Source organism: Trichoderma atroviride, chromosome 5 (assembly GCF_020647795.1).
Source record: "Trichoderma atroviride chromosome 5, complete sequence".
Classification (NCBI taxonomy): domain Eukaryota; kingdom Fungi; phylum Ascomycota; class Sordariomycetes; order Hypocreales; family Hypocreaceae; genus Trichoderma; species Trichoderma atroviride.
The window spans coordinates 568678-592286 of NC_089404.1; the positions used below are offsets into that span (position 1 = coordinate 568678).

Sequence of the window (23609 nt, forward strand, 5' to 3'; positions counted from 1 at the left end):
TTGACTAAGTGGGTTCTGCTCGGCGTGGTCAAGGCTTCCCCGGAGTTGAGGTTACGGTACGAGCAATCGTTGCAACAGAGCATCTCAATCTCGAGGGACTAGGGGGTACGCGGTCGATGGCCAAGGATCGTGCCAACTCGCAAGCGATATGCAGCCCTACCTCTGCCATGATGGACTGCATTTGGTGACATGGCTTGTGCGAGGCGAGCTCACCGGTGAACGCCACGCCACCAATTGGATCGCAAATCAAAGACACTCGCACTTGGCTACTGCCGGGCAACCAGACCACTTTGCAGTCACCCCGGAGTTGCCGGTGTGCACGATGCGTTTTCTCTTCAACCACTCGTCCGTGTCCTCGTCACCGACACTGCCGGAACACAAAGGGAGCAAGTGGAAAACAAACCAACGGTGGTGATTACTCCCTGAAACTCAAAATAGGGTGCCTGGATTCCCCTCGAGCTACCGGGCTCTGCGACGGCTTCTGCCTTTTCCCACGTGTGTGCTTCAGCAACGCCTGACTGGTGTATCGTCGGCAGCACAGCATCGCACATTCATTACGTATTCTCAGACCGCCCACGTCACAAGTTTGAAGCTCAAAGGTCAGACAATGCGGACACATCTGCTGTCCGAGAGGGGCCAGTAACCGGACCGCCAAACTTGCGGTGTCCCTGATCGCCTGGATCTCAACAAAGATCTCAATTTCATCTAAATGGTCACGCCTGCTGTTGCTGCCACTTTACTAGTGGTAAGAGTATAGTGCTACTGCTACTCTATCTACTAGCATTCTGCCCCCAACAAGCAAGCCAGGAACAAATGTCACCGTCGAGCTTCTCCCGAGCTACCGAAAGGCAGGGCATTCTAGAGCTTGTTTGGTCTAGACAAGCGATCCGAGACCCCAAGGGCACGTGGACGGACCATGCAGTCAATCGCTTCACGTCTTTCACCACGTGAGATGATGGTTGAACAGAGTCGCAGCCGTCGTCGTACTCGCATGTACGTGTCGCCTCATCCTTCGACAGATTGCATGATCCGGAGAATCGAATTGGTTCGCCAGCCAAATCTAGGCACTGGTCTGTGTTTGATATCATATGCAAATGAGACTCTACGCAGGACACGCACGAATATTACTGGACGTCGGTTAGGGGATAGGTTGGCCGAGGACTTGATGGCCTTGAAAGGGAAAAGGAGGAAAACGACTTCGACGCGAGCTTGCCAGGCGGACATCTGCTTCTGCCAATTGAATGCGATACCGCCTCCTTTTTTCTGTTTCGTAACAGATTTATGCGCCCTCTCACCATGCCGGATGTCGTTCCACTCCATCGGCTCGTAACATTTGCGACGTCACCAAGCGTTTTACTCCTCCTTTTTTTAGAGTTTCACTCGGGTATTTGCCCTGCAACTTATCCGGCGTGCGATGCAACGACGGGAGCAAGGTCCATCTGTCACTTGTCAACATCTCAATTCAGAAAACTGCTTCGAAAAGGGAGGGTAGAAGAAGCCAATCTTTGCACCAATCCAGACACCTGGTGCGGCTAACGTTGACGAGGGTGGCATTTTCCCACCACATCTAGACTGCTATACGCCTACCCAACAGAACTTCTCTCTCACCCCCCAGGCAAAACAGTTTGGGTACGTGTCTCAGACCAGGGTATAGCCTAATTGATCCATGTGCCTAGAGGGGAAAAGAGAAGAGAGAGGAAAAAGAAGATTAACAGACACCTTGCGCCAGTAAGACGGAAAGAGAAACAAGCAACATAAACAAGAGGCGTTGCGTTTCCGCCAGCAGAGCACGCCACGTTTCTTGTCCAACCACACCCATTGGACCAAAGGACGGGACCCACTGCAAGATGCATCTCACTGCAACTCTGAATATGCCCAATGGGCTTTTTTTTCGTGTCTTTTTTGCTTTTCTCTAATACGCCGTTTCCCATATGTATGCAGCAGCATGCACGGGTATGTATGTGAGGTTAGCTGCTCACTGCCTTTGTGGCTCAATGGTGTAAGTGAATCTTTTTTTCTGACCAGGTGACTGATACTTGCATGGTTTTTTGCTTCATGTAGTGCTACTTGTACTTACTAACCTTTTTTACTCTGTCCCGTAAGACCAAAAATGCAAATCTGTGCTTTTGTTTTTAGTCTGGACAATTGGGTTCTCACTTATAGCTTACCCTAGGCCTAGGCCTAGAAATAAATTTCCTGGGGAGGGGGTGTGAAGGTAGAATTAGAGTTTTTTTTTTTTTTTTGCTTAATGACAATAAATTTGAACTAGCTTTTGAGGAAAGAAGAAATGTGATGAGAGAAAATACGTTAGGCGTACGAATGTTGTGTGCTTTTAAAGTGCAATGTGAGGCGAGATATCCGTGCATCTGGAGGATCCCAACGATCAAGGTACATGCCAGTGTGAATAAAGAGCACCAAATCAAGAGACAACACATCGTTACATTAAACGAATTCACATGCCACTGAATAACCGCATCACATCCCCTTAAACATACACAAGACAAAATACCTCGTCACCCAGGAATTTATCCCATCACCAGAAAGCCATGATTTACATATTAACAGCCGTCTATTGGGGTATATTTCCCTCATGTCCACATCTAATTGCTATCCCTACCAACTTCCATATTTCAATAGCTCCTGCGAGCCTTTTGCTTATTCAAAAGACTCTTGTCTCACCGTGTCTCCGAACTCCAGTATTTGTAAAAAAAAAGCACAATGCAATGCACATGCTAAATGAAAAACTCGTATTCGGAAAGAGAAAAAACGCAAAGACTGGGGGAAAAAAAAATACGCTCGTATGCAATATGCTAGATACATGATTGGGAAAAAAAAGAGTTTTACTCTTCGTAAATAACTTGGAGCTGAATAATGAACAAATATTGGACACAAGCGAGTGTCCACATACTATGCAGAATGGTCAAGTAGTCGTGAGAATGTAGCATCATGATTGCACGAAAAAGAAGAATTCGGGCAACAGGCCTAAAGGAAGGATGCAAACATATCTGCATCCTCCTCTGGACGTTCTGCCTCCTTTGCGCCGCTAGCCCGTGTCTTGTCGGCCTTTCGTGCCTCATTCAGCTCTGCATCGACGTCCCAGACTTGCAAAAAGTCGTCCATATCATTAAATATGTCTTGTACAATGTCGGTGGGGTCCTCGTCATCATGGCCCCAAGTCTTCGTAGCAGTCTTCGTAGCAAACGTATTCTTCTTGACCTGCGATGCATCGACTTTCTCTGCCGGGCATTCCCTGTCAGCGCTAGGAGTCCTGAATTCCGGCACAGCATGCGTGCTTTGAGGGTTTGTGCCCTTTGAACGATCAGCCACTGCAGCAAAGTGAAGACCAAACTTCAAGTCTCCCTCCATGAGCGAATCGGAAGAGGAGCCCATGGACGGCGGGGGAGGCGGTGAAACTGCTCGGTCTCTGCCTCGTGTCATTGACGATGACGTGTCCGTCCCTGATGGGACATCCTCCCCGGAGCTGTCACTCCCTTCATGCGGTAGCGGAGCCCAGGAAACTCGCTTTTTGGGAATCGTGCTCCCCCATGACCTTTTCATGCAAGACAGCAGGGTGCCCTGTGTTTTAAAAGCGGTTCCACTTAGACCTGGCCCAGAAAAGTAGAATCTTCGGCGGGGGTTTGGAGAAGGCGACATGAATGTTGAAAAAGAGGCAACAGCGAATTGCGGCTCCGGAGTAGCAGGTCGTTTTGGTATTTCCTCCAAAGGTTCAGGCAGGACGTTTGGCGGAGGTTGAGGCGCGTCATTGTTTTGTGATGGTAAAAAATGGCTTTCGGCAACGGCTTCGGCAGGTCTGTGAGTCTCTTCCAAATGCTCTTGTCGGTCTTCCCAACGATCACCGTCTGCCACAGGGGCTATCGAGCTGGGCTCACTTGTTCTTCCCAGCATGTCTCTGTTTATTTGCGACGCAATTACATCCGAATTAGCTTGCTCAACAGGCATAGAGGGCTGTAAACCAATAGACGTCTCCGGTGTAGTGAGGCTCGGCTCATCTTGTTGTAGAATACTGAGTGGCACATCTCCCTGAGCTGAGTTTATCACCTCTACAGATGCAGCAACATCAACAGGTGGAGTGCTAGAGTGCAGTGTAGTTAAAGTCGAAGTACCATGCTCCACCAGCTCTTGCGCATCGTCAGTTGAAGGATTATCGGATTCATAGTCTTTATCTGTGGCATCCTCATTCGGACTAGGATGCGATGCTGGGGTACTCGAAACAGGTGGCAGTGAAGTTTCTTTTGCTTCTTTTGCTTCTTTTGCTTCTTTTGCTTCTTTTGCTTGCTCGTTTTCGTTCGATTGCTGGTCATCTTCTTGTGAGTAGCGAGTTTCATCTGCACTCGCCGCTAGTGATTTGCGCAGACTTGACATGTAAGGCTGAACCATCTTCTTGAGAGCAGGCCGCGAGTTGATTCTACCATTTCGAGGGCTCAAAGATCGGAGAGGTGATGACTTGTGAGGACTACTCGTCTTTGTAGGACTCTTGCCCAAAGGTTGACGTTTGTTCGGTTTGGGTGAGTTGATAGGGGTCTTTTCACTAGGCACGGATTGCTGTGAGGTCAATGAGGCCGTGTTAGATCTAGAAATCGGTTGATCGGATCCTTCAGTATCATCGTATATCAAAGGATCAGCCATCCGAGAAGAATGAGTAGCACGAAACAGCTTGAGACGCCCACGAGGCGAATCATGGTTAGATATTTCCAGGTGATCCACCCTTTTAGCCTTTGGAGTTTCAACTGCATTCTCTTCTCCTGATTGACGCTCTTCATAGCTCGACCCAGATTTTTGAAGAGTTGGCAGAACCGTATCTGACGTAGTACTGATTTGGCCTCCATTGCTGGTCTCGGAATCTTCGGGAGATGGGGGTTGTTCGTCCCGTAGCTGGCGCTCTATCAGAGTTGCGTCGTCAAGATCTTCGCTGTTGTCATCATCCACGCCTAGCATTTCTAAATCTGCCAAATCTGGCAGGTTTGTTGATATTTCTGATGGTCTAGATAGGTCGCCTGAAGCCCGCCGACGGCCGGAGAATGGGATTGATGCAGCCTTTCGTTTTGTTGGCGTTTGCGCTGGCGAAATAGATAGAGGAGAGGAAACTCCTCTCAAACTCCGTTGAGAAAACGGGGATAACAAGGACGTGGATGAATTCCTATTCAGGTGTAGAATCTTGCTGGGAGAGTCTTTCTTGGGAGTCCTGCGTGCATTGACCAAAGATGTATCCACGGAGGAACGGGTAGAGATGGTTTCATGGTGATCGTCATCTGTATCTGTATCCGCCTCTTCACTAGACAGATCTTGTGATCCTGCAGGGGGGAAGTTGTGAGGTGAGCTCTCGAATGTGCAAGTATATTGATGAGGCGTCTGAATTGGCTCTGGACGTTCTTCCTCTTTGACTAGCATCCCTCTTAGGTGTTTGGTTCTTCCTGGGCGTTGGAGTCTCAAATTCGGTTTCGGTTGACCTGGTTCTTTGCCGCTTATTCGCCACGCTATCCAGTCCCGGTGATGACTTTGATTTCCTCTTTGGGGTCTTTGATGGTGAATTTGTGGTCCAGAACTCATCACTATTTCGTGAAAGACGTGCGCTATCGGGTCTCCAGTCGTGCGTCGTGTTACCTATCCCCTGGAGACGTGAAGAGGGGCTAGTGAGAGGCGTCTGCTTGAGGCTTTCCGGACTAGGAAGAGCACACTCGGCACCTTTCAGAGCTTCTATCGCATGCTCGACAGTCGCAGACGTGGCAGGTCGCTTGGGGGTCGAATGCACGTTTATATCGTCAGGGTCGCGCGACTTTTGTGAATTGGCGGTACGAAGTTTTGATCGCCACGGGTTCACCCATCCAGACTCTTGTTCAAAGGGACCCTTCAACGTCGCAGACAGCAGCAAGGGGACGTTGCCTTGGAGAAACCGCTGCCCGGCGGCTTCATATCTCTGCCTGCGCGCCTCCGCATTGTCGTAGTCTTCGTCTTCTGACCCTTCATAGTAGACATCCTGCGGCTGCAAGACCGCCTCGCAGTAAATGGGAGCTCTCCGCAGCATCACGGCGGTGGTGGGCACTCGGGCATCAATGTCGAGAGATTCGGGCTGGTTGAGGGCGAGGCCAGCAGCCAAGTCAGATATACTATAAGCAACACCACAGGCTCAGAGCCACAGACGCTGAGAAATGCCTCATCTGCGTCTGAGCGTGAAATCACTCCGGGCTGTGGCTGTCGACAAGCTGAAGCTCGGCACCTGGCCAGAAAATTGCAGCTGCTTGGGAAGCTCTACGGTGGAAATGAAGAGCTAGCTGCAGGGCGCTAAATCGCGAAGACGCGATACGCGGCGTCACGTGAGAGCGCGCTACCACTTACAGCACAAGCTGCAGCATGCAGAGGCGTCATGTCACTTGCGCTGCCGTTTTCGCTTATAAGCTGATGCAGAAAGGAGTTGATTAGCACGGAGTGGCTGCAGCGGAGAGCTCGGCGCACGTTTAATGACTTTGTGCTAAAATTATAGGTTGTAGGTTTGATGGCGACAGCTTTGCGAGATTTCGGCAATCTTAGTGAAGCCCATTCCATGTGATGAGCCGCATGAAGCTTGTCATGTAATTCTACGGCCCCCTTACAGTCAGTGGAGTAGACTTGATGAAAGTATTTGGTAAATTATATAGGAACAGAGATTCCCTTACACAACAAGACGTCATGAAAAGCCACATGTACTCTGAAACAGAAGATTTCAAAGTCAATAGAGACGTGATTCCGCTGCGCAGTTGGCACAGCAACCCCCGCCGCGGCCAATCAGCACCCCTGTTTTGTTTTCCCTTTCAAGCTCCAGCGCGCATCATCGTTCCCTACGGCCGCCCTAAGCAGAATCCCCTGCATTTGCGCCGGCCCCCTCCCCCATATCGGCAGCAGAGTCTCCAAGTCTCCAAGCTCCATCTTATCTCGTTGATACTTTTTATTCTGCATCTTTTGTGTCCGCCGCCTCTATATAGCTTCTTCTCTCTCCTGCGCCGTCCCGCCTGGCAGAAGTGCGCGCCCCAGTGCTGCACCCATAGGACGCGACCCCGCAGAAACTTTTTGTATCGCTTCCTATGGCGTGAAGATCCCATGCCCCTGTTTTGAATAGACTCTATCGGCCTTCACCATGTCGCACGCTTGGCTGGATTCGTTGACGGAGGACTGGGTGTCGCAGCCCGGGTCCTCGCCGGTGCAGCCGTCGCCGGCCCAGTTTGCGCTGGTCAAGTCGTCGGCCAAGAAGAGCTCGTCGCCATCGCCAAAGCCCACACCGAGTCGCATCCCGCGCGCGCCCTGGAGACACCCCGGCGCAGTCGTGCCCAAGCCGCAGGACAAGAGCATGACGATTCTCGAGGGCGATCGCAGCCCCAAAGGCCGCGGCTCGCCCAAGAAGCGCCTGCTCAAGTTCCCCGCCGACCGCAAGCGCGACGACAAGTTCCTCAAGCGCTCGCCGTCACCCGCATTCACCGGATCGGTGGTTGTGCGCAAGAGCATCCCGGATCAAAGCCCCGACACGCCGGGCATGTCCAACACGCCCGAATGGAAGCGACGACTGGTGCACGGCAAGATGCAGTACGGCGAGCAGCGCGATCTGTTCAGCTCGGCGGCCGCTGGGCTGCAGGACATGTTCAAGCCGCCGTCCTCCAGTGACGCCGACGCCGACTCGCCCTCGCCCTCGCCCTCTCCTTCCTTCTCCCACCATCTCGACTCCCCGTCGCCAAACCTTGAGCCTCCATCGCCCAGCCTCGAGCCTCTGTCGCCCAGCCCCGATCTACCACCCCTTCAGTCTCCTAGCACAGCAGATTTATACGAAACCGAAATGCCGTCGAGCCCACCTGCGCAGGCACCGACAATAAACTTGGAATCTGAGGGAGAGCCTACCTCGGATGAGGGCATCTTTTCGGACCAAGTCACACCGAGCCCGAGCCCTAGAAGGCCTGGGCGGGATATCAAGTACAAACTTAATGTCGAAGAAGATTCGGACCTGTCATTGATGAGCAACGATAGCCATATGGACCTCCCCCCGCTTCCCGATGAAGCCGACGAGGAAGCCGACGAGGAAGCCGACGAGGACTACGACGAGGAACACGATGAACAGCTTGACGAGAGACATGATGAGGGACATGACGAAGATTACGATGAGGACCACGATGAAGATCACGACGAGGAATACGACGAGGAGCACGACGAGGAACATGCTGAGGAATACGATGACGAGCATACCGAAGAACACAACGAGGAAAACGACCAGCAACTCTCTCAAGTCTCTCAGGACTCTCAGGACTCTCAAGACTCTCAAGACTCTCAAGATTATAGCTACCTTGCGATCCCCTCCTTGATTGACGGTATATCCAGAAAAGCAAGCGGCCAGAGTTATACAAAAAACGAAGACTTTAGCCCCATTTTGATCGGTAGGCAAAGCGATGACGACGGAAAGATTGAATTCACGCCTCTTGAAATGCCTGCAGACGAACTACGGCAAAGACTCGAGCGGCTGCAGCTCAACCAAATGATCCTGGACCCTTCACACAATGCCTCCGACAGCGCAGTAGACGCAAAGCCAACAAAGCCTAACCCGATGGATCCCTTCGATCACGAATACCATTTTGATACCTCTCATGACAGCAGTAATTCGTCTGGTGGGTCAATGCGGCACCACGCTCTGAGCCCTGATTTGGGCGTGGATTGGTCGGAAATGCTGGGCGAGGATTCACTGCAAGCCAGCACGCCAAAGCAGTTTCCAAGTCTGCGAACTCAAGAAGCCGATTCGAAATTGGCAGATTCAAAATTGGCCAGTGGCTCGCTGTTTGACAGCCCCGACGTGCCTCGGGCTCCGTTCCCAAGCCCCATCAAGAGGCAGGTTCGTGACACCGGCAGCAGTCAAGCAAACTCGAACCCATTGAAGCTTTTTGGGCCGTATGACACTTTTACCAACCAAACCTTGCTCCGACGCATCAGCCAGTTTGAAGAGGGCATGTCTGGTAAAAATTCGCGGGAGAGCTCGCGCGGGAGCTCGCGTGCCAATTCGCACGAGAATTCGCCAGAGGCATCGCCTTTTACGCCGAGTCATAACCAGAAACAATTCGACCATTCTCCTGCATCAAACAAATTTGTCAATCATTTTGGAGCTGGTGAGCTGGAAGGGTACGAGTTCACAAACGAGCTGTCTCACTTACCCGCCGAGCAGCATTCCGGCTCCCTTTTCAAGGAAAACACATCACCAAATCCTCCCTTGGCTGCCAAAGGTGCCTTGAAGCTTATCCCTCCAGAGTTATTGCTCCACGAGTACTCTTCGCTGCATATTCGCAGAGATCGGAAAAACTCCCGGGTCTCCTCAGCTGCTTCTGACAGTAGATACGATTTCATGTCGTCTAGTTCACCTGACAATTCTGCTAGTCCCCAGGATGACGCCTACGATGAGTCCTGGGCGACAAAGCGTGATTATGGGTCTGAATCCAAGCGACCCAGAACGTCTCCCACTAAACACCCAACACCGAAACGACGCCGCACGCTTCATCGATCTGATATTGCATTTGGTACTGAAAATTGGAAGGCACTCTTGTCTCCCAAGCGCGAGAAATACCTCCGGGGGCTGGCAAAACAGCGGAAACGCTCACAGTCTGACCGCTCTGGCTCTGGCGACACCCATGACGTGGGACGAATGTCTAGGGCCCAATCTCGTTCTTCAGCTGCCACTTCAAAGTCATCAAAGGATGATGCTCTTCAGGGCAAGTCGCGCCGGTCAACGGCCAGATCGGTCAAGGAAGAGGCTGAGCTGAATGCCCCCAGTGATTCTGAGCGCAAGCCTTCCATACGAACTCAGGATTTCGTCGATCAGGCTGCACAGATCATGGCCATGATTCGCAGCCAGGTCAGCCAGCCTGGGTTGACCAGCCTTGAAGAATCCGAGTTGGAAATCGGCCAATCCATGATGAATGCGACGATGGAAGAGTCAGACGGATCCACAGCCGAGCCCTTCTCCCGACCACCAAGTCGAGACGGGAAACCAATACCCAGACGATCAAGACAGCAAGAGGATCCCGAAGTTGTCAAACGTCTCAAAAAGTATCAAGAGCTGAGTGACATGGGTGATGTCATCACTTCTTCAGTGAGATCAATGAGTCTTGCAAAGGATGCAATCCGTGCCGCCAAAGAAGTTGAGCGAATGGTTGATAAAGCCAGCAACCGTGCTCGGGCCGGCGGTGGTGGTTCTAATTTTGAGTCGGCGAGTGAATCAACAAGCCCTGTTCATGATCTCTTCTCCAGCGCCTCGGCCCGTTCCACCAGTCATATTTTCCCCACCTCTTCGTCGAGGGGCTCTGAATCACGCAAGATGATTGCTCCCGAGAGCGTTTCGCACCTGATTCCAGACAAGATAGGTGGCATGTATCTGGATAAACAAAACAATATTTGGATTAAAAACAAGGAGTCGAAGAACTCTGCGACATCTCACGCCATGGGATCCGAAGACACGGAGGATGATCCATTTGCCAACATATCAGATCTGTCGGTCGACATAACGGAGGAGATGCAGCATCTGAAGCAGACACCTCGGGGCCGTGACGGAATACCACTGCAAAAAGAGGGTAGCTCTCGACAGAGTTCAGCGCAAACACATTCGCTAAAGAGCTACACGACTCTTGCAGCTTACGAACCCCTTGATCCTGAAGTAGCGGCAAGGGCTAGGGGAGAGATTGAAAAGCTCGATGCTCAGCCCGGAGACAGCATTAAGAGTACTGAGGAGGTAGGAGGCAGCAACCTGCATGTTCTCAAGGCAAAGTCTAGTATCGATGCATTGAGCTCTAAGCGTCGTAATATCACCATTTCATTTACCTCGCCCATTGCGTCCATCGTTTTGGGTGTGCTGCCAGAGGATATTGAAGGCCTGGAGGACGATCCGGAACCCGACACATCGATTTCTCCTCAGCTGCAGGCGGCTCCTTTCAGCACCCCAAAGAATGTTACACCAAAGAATGTTACACAGGGCTCCTTGCGAGGTCTTCGCGCCGGGCCGGTGTACGGGACCATTTCTAGCACCAAGTTTACCCCTCGGCCTGTTTCGCGAATAGACGAGCAAGATGAGGAGAGCACGGTAGAGTTGCACAACCAGAAACAAAGTCCAAATGAGAGTCAAAGTCAGAGCCAGAGCCAGAACGAGCGACATACTAGCTTTATAGGCGACAATACGTCTCTGAGCCTGAAATCTCTTGACGGCGGGCCAGGCCTGGGGTTCCTTATGAATCAAACTCCAACCCCCGTAAACCGTCCCATCTCGATGAGAGCTGACGATAGTCTGCTCATTGGACGAAACGTGGGAAAGTATTCGCTGAGCCCCCTCTCAGAGTTTACTGTGAACAATGCAGACCGGTCCTTTGGACTCGAAGTGAGCTATGTCATGGCCAATAAGCGCATGGCGACGGGCGACGGCTCAAAGAAGGTGTTGTCCATGACGATACGAGACCTCGTGGAGAAACTTTCCGAAGCTGAGCCGCATGAGCCATATTGGGAGGATATGACCTCTCTTGCTCTCCCAGATAAACAGCTGACTAGCTTACACATGCTAAACGAATTTTGCTCCAAACTCATCACCCTGGATGCGTCGAAAAACTCTCTGGGGCATCTGGATGGAGTCCCCGAGTGTGTGCGAGATCTCAAAGTGTCCAACAACATGCTGACGGAACTTACGTCGTGGGACCATCTCATCCATCTTGAGTACCTTGACATTTCTAACAATGAAGTTAAGAGCTTGTCGGCGTTGAAGAGGCTCATCCACTTGCGAAATCTCAAGGCCGATAACAATCTGCTGACAACCCTGGATGGGATGGACACTCATGATGGCCTTTTAAATCTCAGGGCGCGAAACAACTTTATTGAGGAGCTAGATTTCTCCAAAGTCAAGTGGGGACGCTTGACAAAGCTCGATGTAGCTTCCAACAGGATCTCATCGGTTCGAGGCCTGCATCTGCTCCCGGCGATTTCCAAGCTCGATGTTTCGGACAACCAACTGCAAACGCTTGTTTTTGAAAAGACCAACAGGGCGCTCCAAGATCTGGACATCAGCGGCAACGACCTCGAAACCTTGGATGTTCGAAATCTTGGCAACTTGCGGACGCTTTATGCTGACCGAAACTGCCTTAGTCGCATATCTGGCTTCCGTCACGCTCGTCGCGTGGACAGCGTCTCTCTGCGTGAACAGCGAGGCGAGGACCCGCTCGAGTTGGATTTCCTAACTAGTGCCTGCGAGATAAGAAAGCTGTACTTGTCTGGAAATTACATGCAGTCATTTACGCTGAGGACCGATTTCCTCAACCTGCAGCTCTTGGAGCTAGCGAATTGCGGACTGGAGGTGTTGCCCGATGAGTGCGGCCAATTAATGCCCAATTTACGAACGCTGAATATCAACTTCAATGCTATTCGGGATCTATCCTCTTTGCGCTTCATTCCACGACTGAAGAAGCTGCTGGCGGCTGGTAATCGACTTTCAAACACGATGGCGGTAACGGAGCTTTTGACGGATTTCCCTCATCTCACTGAGCTGGATCTGCGAGATAACCCCATCACCCAGGGCTTCTATCCTCCTGTGCAGATGCTAATCAGCGCGGACACGCTGGGAAGCGCCGACTCATTTGTCATGCCAGATGCAGATGTGGAGAGAGATAAGGCTTTTGCGAAGCGACGAGATGAGACTACAAAGCTGCGTCGCCGACTCTATGAAGTGGTGTATGTTGCTAGTTGCAAGCGTCTCCGCAAATTAGACGGTCTGGAGATTGATCGTGAGAGGATGTTGACCAAGGATGTGCTCCTGCAAAGACTTGTTGACGATGGGCTTTTACCAGAGCTTGAAGACACTTTGGTTGACGATCACGAGCCCTCACAGCAGCAAGAGCAAGCGGCGCCGCGGCCACGTAATACAACCAGAGTGCCACTTAATACAGCAAGAGATTACACTCAAGATTCGACCAGGAGTCGATGGAATGCTGAGGATAGCTTTGCCTGATATCACGAGAGAAGTGCTCAGAAAGGGGAAGTAAAGGTGCAAGGAGATGAAAGTTAAAAAAAGTAATGGTAATGTTTTGAGGACGGTTGCTTTCGATTAGGCGTTTTACTGGCATCTACATGAGGCGTGTTTGGATTCCATTTCTCTTTGGATTCTTTTTGGGGGGTGTTTGGTTATGATGATGGCAAGATAAAAGAGGGCCAAAGCCGTCTTCTCTCTCTTTTCGATAGGTGGCGTTTTGTTACAAAGAATAATGGCACAAGGCCAGGCGAGGCGCTTGTAGGACTATGATATATTGACTTTTTAGCAACCTTTTTTTCTTTGTTATAGCCTTTGTTTGTGTCTCTTTTATTTGTTTTTGTCTCTGGAGGGCTGCTAAAGGGGGATAAAATAGATGCTGTATGAGTATGGGGTGTTAGGGGAAGTCAAAATGATGATATCCTGTATCGATTTTTGTGGTCGATATTTCTTTGCGTTTAGTATAATGAGCTTGGTTGATGAGTTGGTAATGGAAGTTTCTTTGCATTTGTCGTTTTGTGGCAGTACTATGTAGTATTTGAAGCATATTTTAGTATGGCATATATGTTTAAAATTGGCCACTTTCAAGGCACCAACACGCAGTTGTAGCTGGCTTTCATTCCGCAGCCATTGTACAGCTTTGTCAACGTCAAAACTGTGTGGATGGGCTGATGACTTAGTATGAGAAGGAGGGAAATAGAGTGAGAGGGGTAGTTGAAAGTGTACTGGAAAGTAAGCAGAAACATGTTTTTAACAGAATAATAGTCATCATGAACATGTGCTTTATTATGAGGTGTCTAATGTGAATACGGAGCAAGCTGAGAAAAGAGGCTACTTGTTTCAGCTTGTCAGCCTTACTGATGTGAAACGCAGCTTTGGTTGTGGTATTTTGTGTAACGTGCCCCTTGATACGTGTTATTATAAAGACCAGTAAGACGATTGATTTGTATGATTTGCTAAATGTTCTGGTTGAATGCAGCAAAGATGAGAAGTGTTATGCATTCTAGGTTTGCTGTAGCTAATCTATGCCATAGCTAGCATGTTCTGTTTAATAATACAGAAACTAGGAATTTAAACACTTTAATCGATCTCAGCACTAATACTATTGTAACTTTACTGCAATTGATATGAAAAATCAGGCGTCGAGCGTGTTAGTGCGCGCACATGTAAGCTGTGCAGACATCGCTACCTGCTATAAGCGGTAGGTCGGCAGTGACGCAAGCAGGTTTCACAGCTGACTTTGCGACTTGAGGTGGGGGGGGAATCTGTAGGGCGTTAATTGGATGCATGAATTGCTTGCCGTTTCGACAACGATGACGAGAGAAAGTGGAGTGCAGGATGGGGGGCTGCTGCGTGTAATTTTGTATGTGCGGCACATGTCATGATGGGCGGCGACATATCTGGGCTCCGCTGGCTGCCTGGAAATAGTTATTTTAAGTAGATGAGTTTTGACAGAGGCTTGTTGTTATAAGAGCCCTTAAATGTGATGGATTGTTCTTCTTTGACGTCTGAACTGGCGACTGGACTGGGTTAAAGTTTCTAGCGCACTGCCCGACTCAATCACAGGCCCGCCACCCAAACGCCGCCTGAAAGAAGCTTGGGCACCGATAAGGCCTCGAGAGTGGCTCTCCAGCTGCCAAAAGCCTCACAACTCGCATCCGGACCCAAAGGCTGACTTTGTCTTTTTGGCCTAGGCAGGCAATGTCGTTTGATCCGCTTTAGGCGAATCGAGGGCGGACCCTGGCTGATGTTAATTTATCTAAACGAAGATTCGGTTCCGGATAGGGCCATTTTTAGGTGTTGAGCTGGCCTGAGTGTGAATTGGCTAATATTAGGAGCTATACGAGCGTGAATACTGGCATGGGGCACTGGGTCTGGTGGTTTCTTTACTCGAATTAAGGTAGAAATACAACAAGAGAAGAGAGAAGACGAGAGAAAAGAAAAGGGAGAACAATTTGAGTTTTGCTGGGCTTAATTTATTGCCTCCCTTGCAATCGACGGCGTAACACGAAGCGGCGCATTCTTTGTGGCATCACATGAAACATGGCAGCTAGCGCTTCATGCCATTATTGGCGTGATACATCTTTTCTACTTGAATGCTCCATAGAGCTTCTGCCTTGTGTGTAGAGCGATGAAGAAAAGATTTAAGTCTAGGTCGAGACTATTGGAGCAATCAAAGCTTCAATTACAGTGGGAGGCAGAAAGTGTTAACACCCTGCCAGGTCGAGCCTATTGGCCCTAGCTAAATTAGGTGTAACTTTATATGCCGCTTTAAGAAAAATAATTTAGTAACTATATTATAGCGCATAGGCCGCTAACCTACAGCGCTTGCTTCACTGTAATATAGCAGTCTTAGTGCTATAAATATAGTGAGCAAATGCGGAAATAAAGCGGCGTTGAGATTTTTGCCTAATTAAGCTAGCGCAAAAACAAAAGCAACCTGACAGGGTGCTAAGACTTTCTGCCAGGGACTGTAACCAGCTAGCCCATTAATTACTGCCTATCCGGGACCCTGGATCGCCCGCTAGTGCCCGCTGAGCTGCCCCATCAAATCAAGTCATGCATCGGTCAGAGCCCAAGTGATGCCCCTCGGAACCTGCGCGTAGCTCCTCCATTCCTGCGTCTGCCACTCTTCTATACTATTCCTCTTCCTCTTCCACAACCAGCAACAAACACTCATAACAACCACCAGACACATCGACGGCGACAGGCCACTCTCAGCGGAGAGCATGGACGTGTCCGACGCCGTGGCGGCCCCTCCACTGGAACGATCCGTCTCGCAGCAGAGCAACACGTCGTATCGCTCGCACCGCAGCATCCGCACCAACAAGCACCAGCTCCAGCACCAGAACCAGCACCGCGCGCTCCTCAGCCACCTCAGCAGCTCGGCCAGTAGCATTGCCGAGAGCGACAAGTCCCTGACGAGCTTCCCCAGCTTCTCGCCCGAGCTGCCCAGCGCCGACCGCTTCGGTGACGCCATCCATCACGATGCCGGCTACAACCAGCTCAAGGCCGCCATCCGCCAGCCCGACCGAACCGTGCGAGCCAAGGAGAGCGCTTCGACCTCCATCGTCGACAGCCTGACCTGGCGCAGCTCGGCCCGCGAGGCCCTCTTTGAGGATGCGCCGCTGTCGCAGACCGTGCCCGGCGCCCTGCACAAGGCCGACGACAAGCACATTGAGCGCCTGATTGCACGCCACGGCGCAGTAACGCTGGTCCGACAGATCGCCAGCGACCTTGCTCAGCGGGATGCGCAGATCTCCAGCCTGCGGCGGCGGGCAGACGAGCGTGAGCGGGCCCTGAGGAAGATTATACGCGAGTGTGGCCTGTCCAGCTTGGAGCTGGAGACGAGGCTGCGCGTGGTGGAGACGGAGCTGCGCAAGAATGGCCACATTTCAAGAGACGGAGGCGGGCTCAGCGACCTGATGAGCGATGCCATGGGCGGCACCGTGACGGAGAGTGCGTTTGGAGGGACGGGCATCGCAGGCGCTACAATAAGAGCCAGCAGCGGCTCTGCTCTGCCCAGCAGCTCGGACAGCAAATCCGGCACGGTCAAGGGATGGAAAGACTACATCTGGGGCGGCACATCGCGGAGGACCAGTCTCAAGGACGGCGCGCCCAACAGTAATAGGCCTACTGTCATACGATCGCATTCCAGCCTCGCCCAGCGGCCGGCCCTGCACAACGACCTCTTCGACCCTCCCACCACTCCGACCAGCAGCGGCCCTGCCAACAACTCCAGCCGGCCGTCCAGCATACACTCGGCCTCGACTCCCGACCGCAAGGGATCTGCGTCGCTTGCGAGCCTGGCGCTGAGGCTTGTGGCCGGCGGCGCTGTTGCCAGTCGTGAGGCAGAAGCCAGAGGGCGTGCTGCCAGCAGTGCTGCCAGAACAGAGACGACCAGGGCGGGCTCGGCGGCCAGTAACCACACCAACCGCTCTTCTCGAGCCGTGTCTGTCGCTGGTGGTCCCAAGGCATTGATGGCCATGGGGAGATCGACGCCGTCCAACTCCTCCGCCGGCGCATCGAAAGCCCAAGCGCAAGACCCGCGCGGGAGCGGTTCTGGAAGCTCGCCTGGCCCATCATCCCTACGTGCAGACAAGTTTGGGCCAGTCGAAATGGACGCCATATTGCCCCCAGAGTCTCAACCTCCGACGCTCACGCGCATATACAACAACTACCCCAACAGTGAATACTTGACCGATCGATTTGGCTTCATCTACGACCAGCGGCGCAAGAAACGGCAACGGGAAGCTTCGCAGATGGCAAACCATATTTCAAACGGCCACCGCAAAGAGTTGCTTGGAAACGGCCGAACAGGCATCTCACCCAACATGCTGGATGATGTGCAGAGTTCCAAGATGAGCGTATCCAGCGATCCACGCCCAGGAAGCCCAAGCAGCCAGGAGGAGAGGGCTGCTGGCGAGGAAAAGGCGAAGCGCTGGCAGGACTACCTGAAGATTGCAACCTTTCCCACCGAGCTGCTGAGCCATACGCCTGGCATAAGCGCCACAGCCGTGTCTGTGACCGAAGGCGCTGATGATCGAGCCAGTTCCACATCCAGTCAGCGCTTGATTGAGCGCTCAGCTCGTTCGCCTGCGATAACACCGACCGAGTCGGGACTTGTTCCCCCTGGCGAGCACGACGACGGCGATTGACCACGAGACTACTCTCACACAGCCCCCGTCTGAGGATCCGACCCTAGGGACGCTGGTCAAGGAGGATACGGAGCCGGTAAAGCTGCTTCTTCAGCAGCTGAGCGATCTGCACGATAGTCTTCAGCGAGACAAGACTGTCCAGTGGAACGAATTTCTGCGCAAGGTCCGGGCGGAGAGGCAGCGTGAGGGCGAGGCGGCGCTGGCTGCGGCCACGGCGGCTGCCGAAGCCCGATTTGAGCGCCTGGGAATCATCCAGCCGGAGGAGCAGGTGGCTGACGGAGAAATGATTGGCATCTCGAATCTGGGCAACAAGGGCAAGGTTGGGCGGGCGAAATGGAACGGCTTCAAGACGCTGGTGCTGGGCGGCATCCCCGTGAGCTATCGGGCAAAGGTGTGGTCAGAGTGCTCAGGTGCAACGGCGCTTCGCATTCCTGGCTACTACGATGGGCTTGTCTCCCAGAGTGGCGAAGACGACGATCCTACGGTGGTTAGCCAGATCAAGATGGACATTAACCGGACGCTCACAGACAACATTTTCTTCCGAAAGGGCCCTGGCGTGCAGAAACTGAGCGAGGTGCTGCTGGCGTATTCGCGACGGAACAAGGATGTGGGCTACTGTCAGGGAATGAACCTGATTACGGCCAATATCCTTCTCATCACGCCCTCTGCCGAAGACGCTTTTTGGATTCTGGCATCGATTATTGAGGAGATTCTCCCTCACGGATACTACGACCACTCGCTGATATCGTCGAGGGCAGACCAACAGGTGCTGAGACAATACGTTCGGACAGTTTTGCCCAAGCTGTCGGCGCACCTTGACTCGCTGTCAGTCGAACTCGAGGCCCTCACTTTCCAGTGGTTCCTCTCCGTCTTTACAGACTGTCTTTGTGCCGAGGCGCTTTTTCGCGTTTGGGACGTGGTGCTCTGTACCAATGATGGGAGCACGTTCCTTTTCCAAGTTGCTCTGGCGCTGCTCAAGCTCAACGAGAGCAATCTGCTGCGGTGCGCCACGCCGGCGGGGGTGTATACTTATATCAACCACCAGATGACGGAGCATGCCATTAGCATTGATGGACTGATCCAGGCGAGCGAGGGGCTAAGACGAGTCGTGAAGCGGGAGGAGGTGGAGCAGTTGAGGGCGAAGGCTATCCAGGCTGAGAGGGATATGCTTGCGGGGAGGGACACTGGGGACGCAGAGACGGCGGATGTGGATGTAGCAGAGGTTGAGGGTGAAGGCGATGAAGACTCGAGCTGAGGTTAAGCAAACTCACTGCATTTAAAGAGGGCGGTGTTTCAAAAAAAAAGGGGGGGTTGATCAGAATGGACTGGGGGGGGCTTGGGAGCAAAGCAAAAAAAATGTTGAATATGATACCCATCACAAATTGTAGCTAAGCTTGTTACAACTGCCTTTTTCTTTTTTTTTTCTTTTTTACTTATACCATATTATCTCTCTTTTTAGAATGTCATTTGGGGGGGGGGACTGGTTGGCGGAAGGGGGGTGGGAAAGCATACGGCAAGCTAAAATTACAAATTACTGCTTTTTTAGAATTGGATGAAGACCAAAATTGTCTTGTTTTTTCTTGGTTCTTGTTTTTGTTTTTTGTAAAATTCTGGGGATGTGTTTGTAGTGTTTAGAATATGAATGAATACCTACAGTTGAGCATATACACGCTCTTACGCTTACACTATGTATAAACTGACATCTTCATCTGCTTTGCTGTTGATATAAATAGACATATATATCAACATCGAAATATCTTCTATATAGGCGCCTAGTCCATGACCCATGGCTATCAGGCCTGGCAGCTGACAGCCGCATCACCGGCACCATTCACCTGCCGCTCACTTTGCCGTCACTTGGTCGCGGTATTTCACGAAAACGCGTTGACGTGTTGTGCGTTTTGTTTATTTGTTTATCTTTCTTGGCCAATCACGTTTGCATGCACTGCAACTCGATAGCAGTTTATATCAGAGGAGCTCAACACCATCGCTTCACTAACCTCCCCCTTCTTTTGCTCAACCACATTCTTCCATACTTGTCGAAACACGCTACCCAACGACGATCAACGATGCAAGACGTTTCTGGCGAGTTTACTGAAGAGCAGGCAGAGTCTATTGATTCTTGGAGACACTCGGTGCCTAGCCGCATGGAGCGCGAGGATCCCTTTAGCGACGATGGCTTCACGGCTCGGCCCAGCACGCGCGTGGTTAGCAAAACCCAATCTATATTTCCTTCTCTTTCTCAGTGTGCTGACCTTGATCAAGACATTCCGCGAGCCAGAGCGCCCAACGCGCCGCCCTTCCACTTCCGCTCGCCTGGCCTTTATCCGCGCCGCCATCCCCATCCCCATCTTCCACCGGCGGCCATGCACCTCCACCGACCTCGAGGGACCGCTGATTGAGCGCCCCGAAACCGCGCTGGGAATCCGAGACGACGACGACGGCGACGGGGCAGCGGAGGCCAAGAACCCTCGGCGCAGAGGCCTGTTTAGCCTGTTTAGCCGCAAGAGAAAGCACCGCAGCCCGTCGCCGTCGGCGTTGCCGCCTGTTCCGCAGGTGGTGCTGGATGTGCCGCTGACGATTCACTTTTTGTTTGTGGGGGCCAAGACGGCGGGACAGACGTCGTTGTTGTTGTAAGATGAGCTCTTCTTTTGGTGAGCAACTGATATTGACGATGAAAACAGCCGTGCTCGCTATGGCCAGTTTATCGATGTAAGAAACACCAACACTTGAAGTCAAGGTATGTACATTGATAGACAAGAGAGATGCTGACTTGTCTTCAGTCCAGCGCCATTGCTCGCACCTGCTACGAGACCTATGTCAACACCCGCATGTACAACTCCCAGCCGGTGCGCGTCGAAATGTAGGACACGTCGGGCGCGCCGGACCTGAGCACGGTGGAGCGGCTGTCGTATGTGCAGTGGGACGCGATCTTCCTGTGCTTTGACATTCAGCAGAAGCCGACGATGCACGCCATCTTGCAGTGGGTGAGTTGCACTGCTCTCCTTTTTCTTTTTCCCGACTGAGCTAATCGGGCATCGCAGTGGCATGAGGCTGTGCAGGGAGGCTTTCTCGCCCAGCAGCAGACAGAGGTGCTTCTTCACCTGGTCGGCTTGAAGAAGGACGTTCGCGACAAGTGCACGGATCCGAGGCACAGAGTGGCGTGCCCGTTTGATTCGGACGACTTTGTCCCGTTTCCCAGCTGCTGCGTGATTCCGTCTGATGTATGTTGCGTCACTCCTTTTCTTTGTTTATGGCTGACGGTGAGTATAGGCTGCTTGGCATGCGAGACGTATCCGCGCTCATCGATATCTCGAGTGCTCTGCCATGACGGGCGAAGGAGTTGATGCTATGCTCGACGATGCTGCGAGAGAGTCTACTCGACGGGCGCTTGAGATGGCGCAGTATATTCAAATGACTCAGGGTAACAAGAGACGCATGTTTTGAGCACTTGACGTTGATCGAATGGGTTCTGAGAATCTACAGCAGCTGGATCTATCAAAGTGTTGATGAGGGCTTCAAGCCATGTACAAGGGACGCATCTTGCTTTTTTTATTGTCTAGGTAAGAGGTTAGTCAGTGCCTCTATTTGAAAGGGAAATTACGGGAATTGTTTGAACTGAGAAATGTCGAATTTGGTACATGTACGGTATATTTGAAATGAATGGAATTGGTGGAATGCCTTTTTGTCATGATGGACGCAAGTATGTGCCGTCGAGAGCACGTGGGGTCTGTGCGCTGAAGCTTTCGGTACCTGAACGCCGTACACAATTGACTTCATTTCAACCATCACCACGCTTCGATTCGTTTCATCTTACATGAACTGTTTTTAATCAACTCTGACGCTTGTTATAAAATGCTCTTCTCGTAATTTTACTCGTCAGTGATTCTGTACACCAAAACCTTTTCATAGCGGTTCACAATTCTTACAAAAGCGCAGAAATGAACGTGTCCACATGAAATCTCAATAGAAGAGCATCTACAACGCTTCATCATGGCTCGCTCTACAATCCTCTTCGGCATCGCTGGTGCCGTCGCCATTGGCTCTGCCTTAACAATCCTCTCCTCTCTTGGAAAGCGCAGTCTCTTGACTGTAGTCGCTTCAGGCATAGCCCTCCTCGTCTTCGCCTCAGTAAGTCCCTCCAACTATGGAAACAAGGCGTCAGCTAATTAAACATGTTAATAGACAAGACACATTCAGCTTCTCTCACGTCGAAGTCCTAACCGAAATGCGAGACTACAGGTGAATGCCAATTCGCAGGCTGTTCGTCGGCCGCCGGTGGACTACAACTTGTTTGTCCTCGGCTCGGGCGGGCACACCAAGGAGATGCTCATGATGATGGACGACGGCTTCCACGACTTTACCAACTTGCATCGCCGCTACCTCATCTCCAGCGGCGACGCCATGTCAGAGAATCACCTCGAAGAGTACGAAGATGGCCTCAAGACTCTGTGCAAATCTCACAACTCTTCACCCGGCACCTACGACAAGCGCATCGTCACTCGCGCCCGCAAAGTCCACCAACCGCTCTGGTCAACGCCCGTTACCGCTCTGCTCAGCATTCTCGACATTTTCCCCGCGCTGCTCGTCCCGCCGGACAGTGAAGCAGGCAAGAAATTGCGGTATCCCAGCCGCGTCTTTTCCAACGGGCCGGCTACGGGATTCTTTGTTGCGCTGGCGATACATTTGCTAAAGATGTTTTACCTTGCTCCGGAGAGCTCCATGAAGGTTGTGTACATTGAATCTTGGGCTCGCATCTCGACGCTGAGTCTGACGGGCAAGTTGCTGTTGCACACTGGCATAGCGGATGTCTTTGTCGTACAGCACGAAGAGGTGGCGCTGCGGTACGGCGTGCAAAACGCTGGAGAAATTGTGTTTAATTCTCGCCGCTTGGATGATATAGAACCAAGCCCCGTCAAATGCTAGCAGACTTTTACCTCCTTTTAACCTTTATACCTCATATTCCCATCGTCTTTTCTCTTCATACACATGATATAATACAAGAAATGCCAAAATCCGGCTTCTACACACAATTTATATACCCATCTCAATCATACCGTCACCGGCACAGGCTGTGCCTCCGCCTCCACGCCAACCTCCTCATCCTCCAGCCCAAACGTCTCAATCTCGGAGCTCGCCCTGGCCTCCCGGTTGGCCGTCTCCTTGCCGGCCCAAATCTTCCAGTTCTCAAACTCATTGTCCTCGAGCTGCATGCCAATGTCCAGCCTCGTTTTTCCAAAGTAGGCGCCGACGTAGCGGGCCTCTTCGATGGCTATCCTCTTTTCGATTTCTTCTTCCTGGCGCAGGCGGTAGAACTCGCGGCGGACAATGTCGTATGCTTTGCGCTTGCTCATGTTTTGGGTTTCCATTAGCCACAGCTGTCGTTGGACCACGCTAGAAATAACAGAAATTAGCTTTGACTTTTACTTGTTCCCAATCTTCACAGCGTTATTCACCTTTCACCCGTCAGCGGCACACCAGGCTGTCTCAGCCCCTTGCTCCAATCGCAATGCTGGTGGTCCTTGCCGTCCAGCTCCAGCACCACCCTCGGCCTCGCCAGCTCCCACGGATGGTCCTTGTAGAAGCTCGTCCGCAGCGCATCCTCCGGGTAGGCAATATTCTGGGGGCGGAACAGCCGCTTGGGCTTGGAGGCGGCCTTGGAATTGGGGTTTGGCGCGCGGTGGCGCGGCGTGACGTTTCGCACGAGCGTCTCGGACGGCGGGACCGAGTTCATGACGGCGAACCAGGGCGGCGTGGGCACGTTGTAGCCGGGCATGAGCTGGTGCTTGAGCTCTTCGCTGACGGCGCGGTAGACGCCCGCGGGGCGGATTTGCCTGCCGCCCATGATGGGATGTTGTGCTGAATTGGATGTAGTTGCTTCGTTGTGTAGAGGCGTCGTTTATGAGAATTCGAGTGGTGTATCAGTGCGATTGTAT

At 52.0% G+C, this 23609-nt stretch overlaps 7 protein-coding genes across 7 annotated transcripts; 5 read left to right on the forward strand and 2 right to left on the reverse strand.

The window, feature by feature from the left end:
• Positions 1 to 1102: 1102 nt before the first annotated feature.
• Positions 1103 to 6043, reverse strand: TrAtP1_009369 (uncharacterized protein; the record flags this gene model as incomplete). The annotated part of the gene is made up of 3 exons (XM_066114255.1): positions 1103 to 1127; positions 3002 to 5312; positions 5404 to 6043. The coding sequence occupies 3 exons, from the start codon at positions 6041 to 6043 to the stop codon at positions 1103 to 1105; spliced, it is 2976 nt and encodes a 991-aa protein (XP_065970349.1).
• A 1086-nt stretch (positions 6044 to 7129) lies between these two features.
• Positions 7130 to 13538, forward strand: TrAtP1_009370 (uncharacterized protein; the record flags this gene model as incomplete). Its single annotated transcript, XM_066114256.1, has 1 exon — positions 7130 to 13538. The coding sequence occupies one exon, from the start codon at positions 7130 to 7132 to the stop codon at positions 12995 to 12997; it is 5868 nt and encodes a 1955-aa protein (XP_065970350.1). The 3' UTR covers positions 12998 to 13538.
• Positions 13539 to 15616: 2078 nt separating this feature from the next.
• TrAtP1_009371 (uncharacterized protein) lies at positions 15617 to 18999 on the forward strand. Its single transcript, XM_014091546.2, has one exon. The coding sequence runs from the start codon at positions 15745 to 15747 to the stop codon at positions 17671 to 17673; it is 1929 nt and encodes a 642-aa protein (XP_013947021.2). The 5' UTR covers positions 15617 to 15744; the 3' UTR covers positions 17674 to 18999.
• An 849-nt stretch (positions 19000 to 19848) lies between these two features.
• TrAtP1_009372 (uncharacterized protein) lies at positions 19849 to 20310 on the forward strand (the record flags this gene model as incomplete). The annotated part of the gene is made up of 1 exon (XM_066114257.1): positions 19849 to 20310. One exon carries the CDS (start codon positions 19849 to 19851, stop codon positions 20308 to 20310), a length of 462 nt encoding a protein of 153 aa, XP_065970351.1.
• Positions 20311 to 20639: 329 nt separating this feature from the next.
• Positions 20640 to 21120, forward strand: TrAtP1_009373 (uncharacterized protein; the record flags this gene model as incomplete). The annotated part of the gene is made up of 3 exons (XM_066114258.1): positions 20640 to 20660; positions 20718 to 20897; positions 20947 to 21120. The coding sequence occupies 3 exons, from the start codon at positions 20640 to 20642 to the stop codon at positions 21118 to 21120; spliced, it is 375 nt and encodes a 124-aa protein (XP_065970352.1).
• Positions 21121 to 21612: 492 nt separating this feature from the next.
• TrAtP1_009374 (uncharacterized protein) lies at positions 21613 to 22599 on the forward strand (the record flags this gene model as incomplete). Its single annotated transcript, XM_014091508.2, has 2 exons — positions 21613 to 21804; positions 21859 to 22599. Exons 1-2 carry the CDS (start codon positions 21667 to 21669, stop codon positions 22597 to 22599), a joined length of 879 nt encoding a protein of 292 aa, XP_013946983.2. The 5' UTR covers positions 21613 to 21666.
• A 125-nt stretch (positions 22600 to 22724) lies between these two features.
• On the reverse strand, positions 22725 to 23518 carry TrAtP1_009375 (mitochondrial 37S ribosomal protein mS23; the record flags this gene model as incomplete). Its single annotated transcript, XM_014091507.2, has 2 exons — positions 22725 to 23067; positions 23130 to 23518. 2 exons carry the CDS (start codon positions 23516 to 23518, stop codon positions 22725 to 22727), a joined length of 732 nt encoding a protein of 243 aa, XP_013946982.2.
• Positions 23519 to 23609: the final 91 nt, after the last annotated feature.

Bases quoted from the DNA above. Each gene is read 5' to 3' on its own strand.
- TrAtP1_009371 (XM_014091546.2), top strand. From the start codon at position 15,745: ATGGACGTGTCCGACGCCGTGGCGGCCCCTCCACTGGAACGATCCGTC.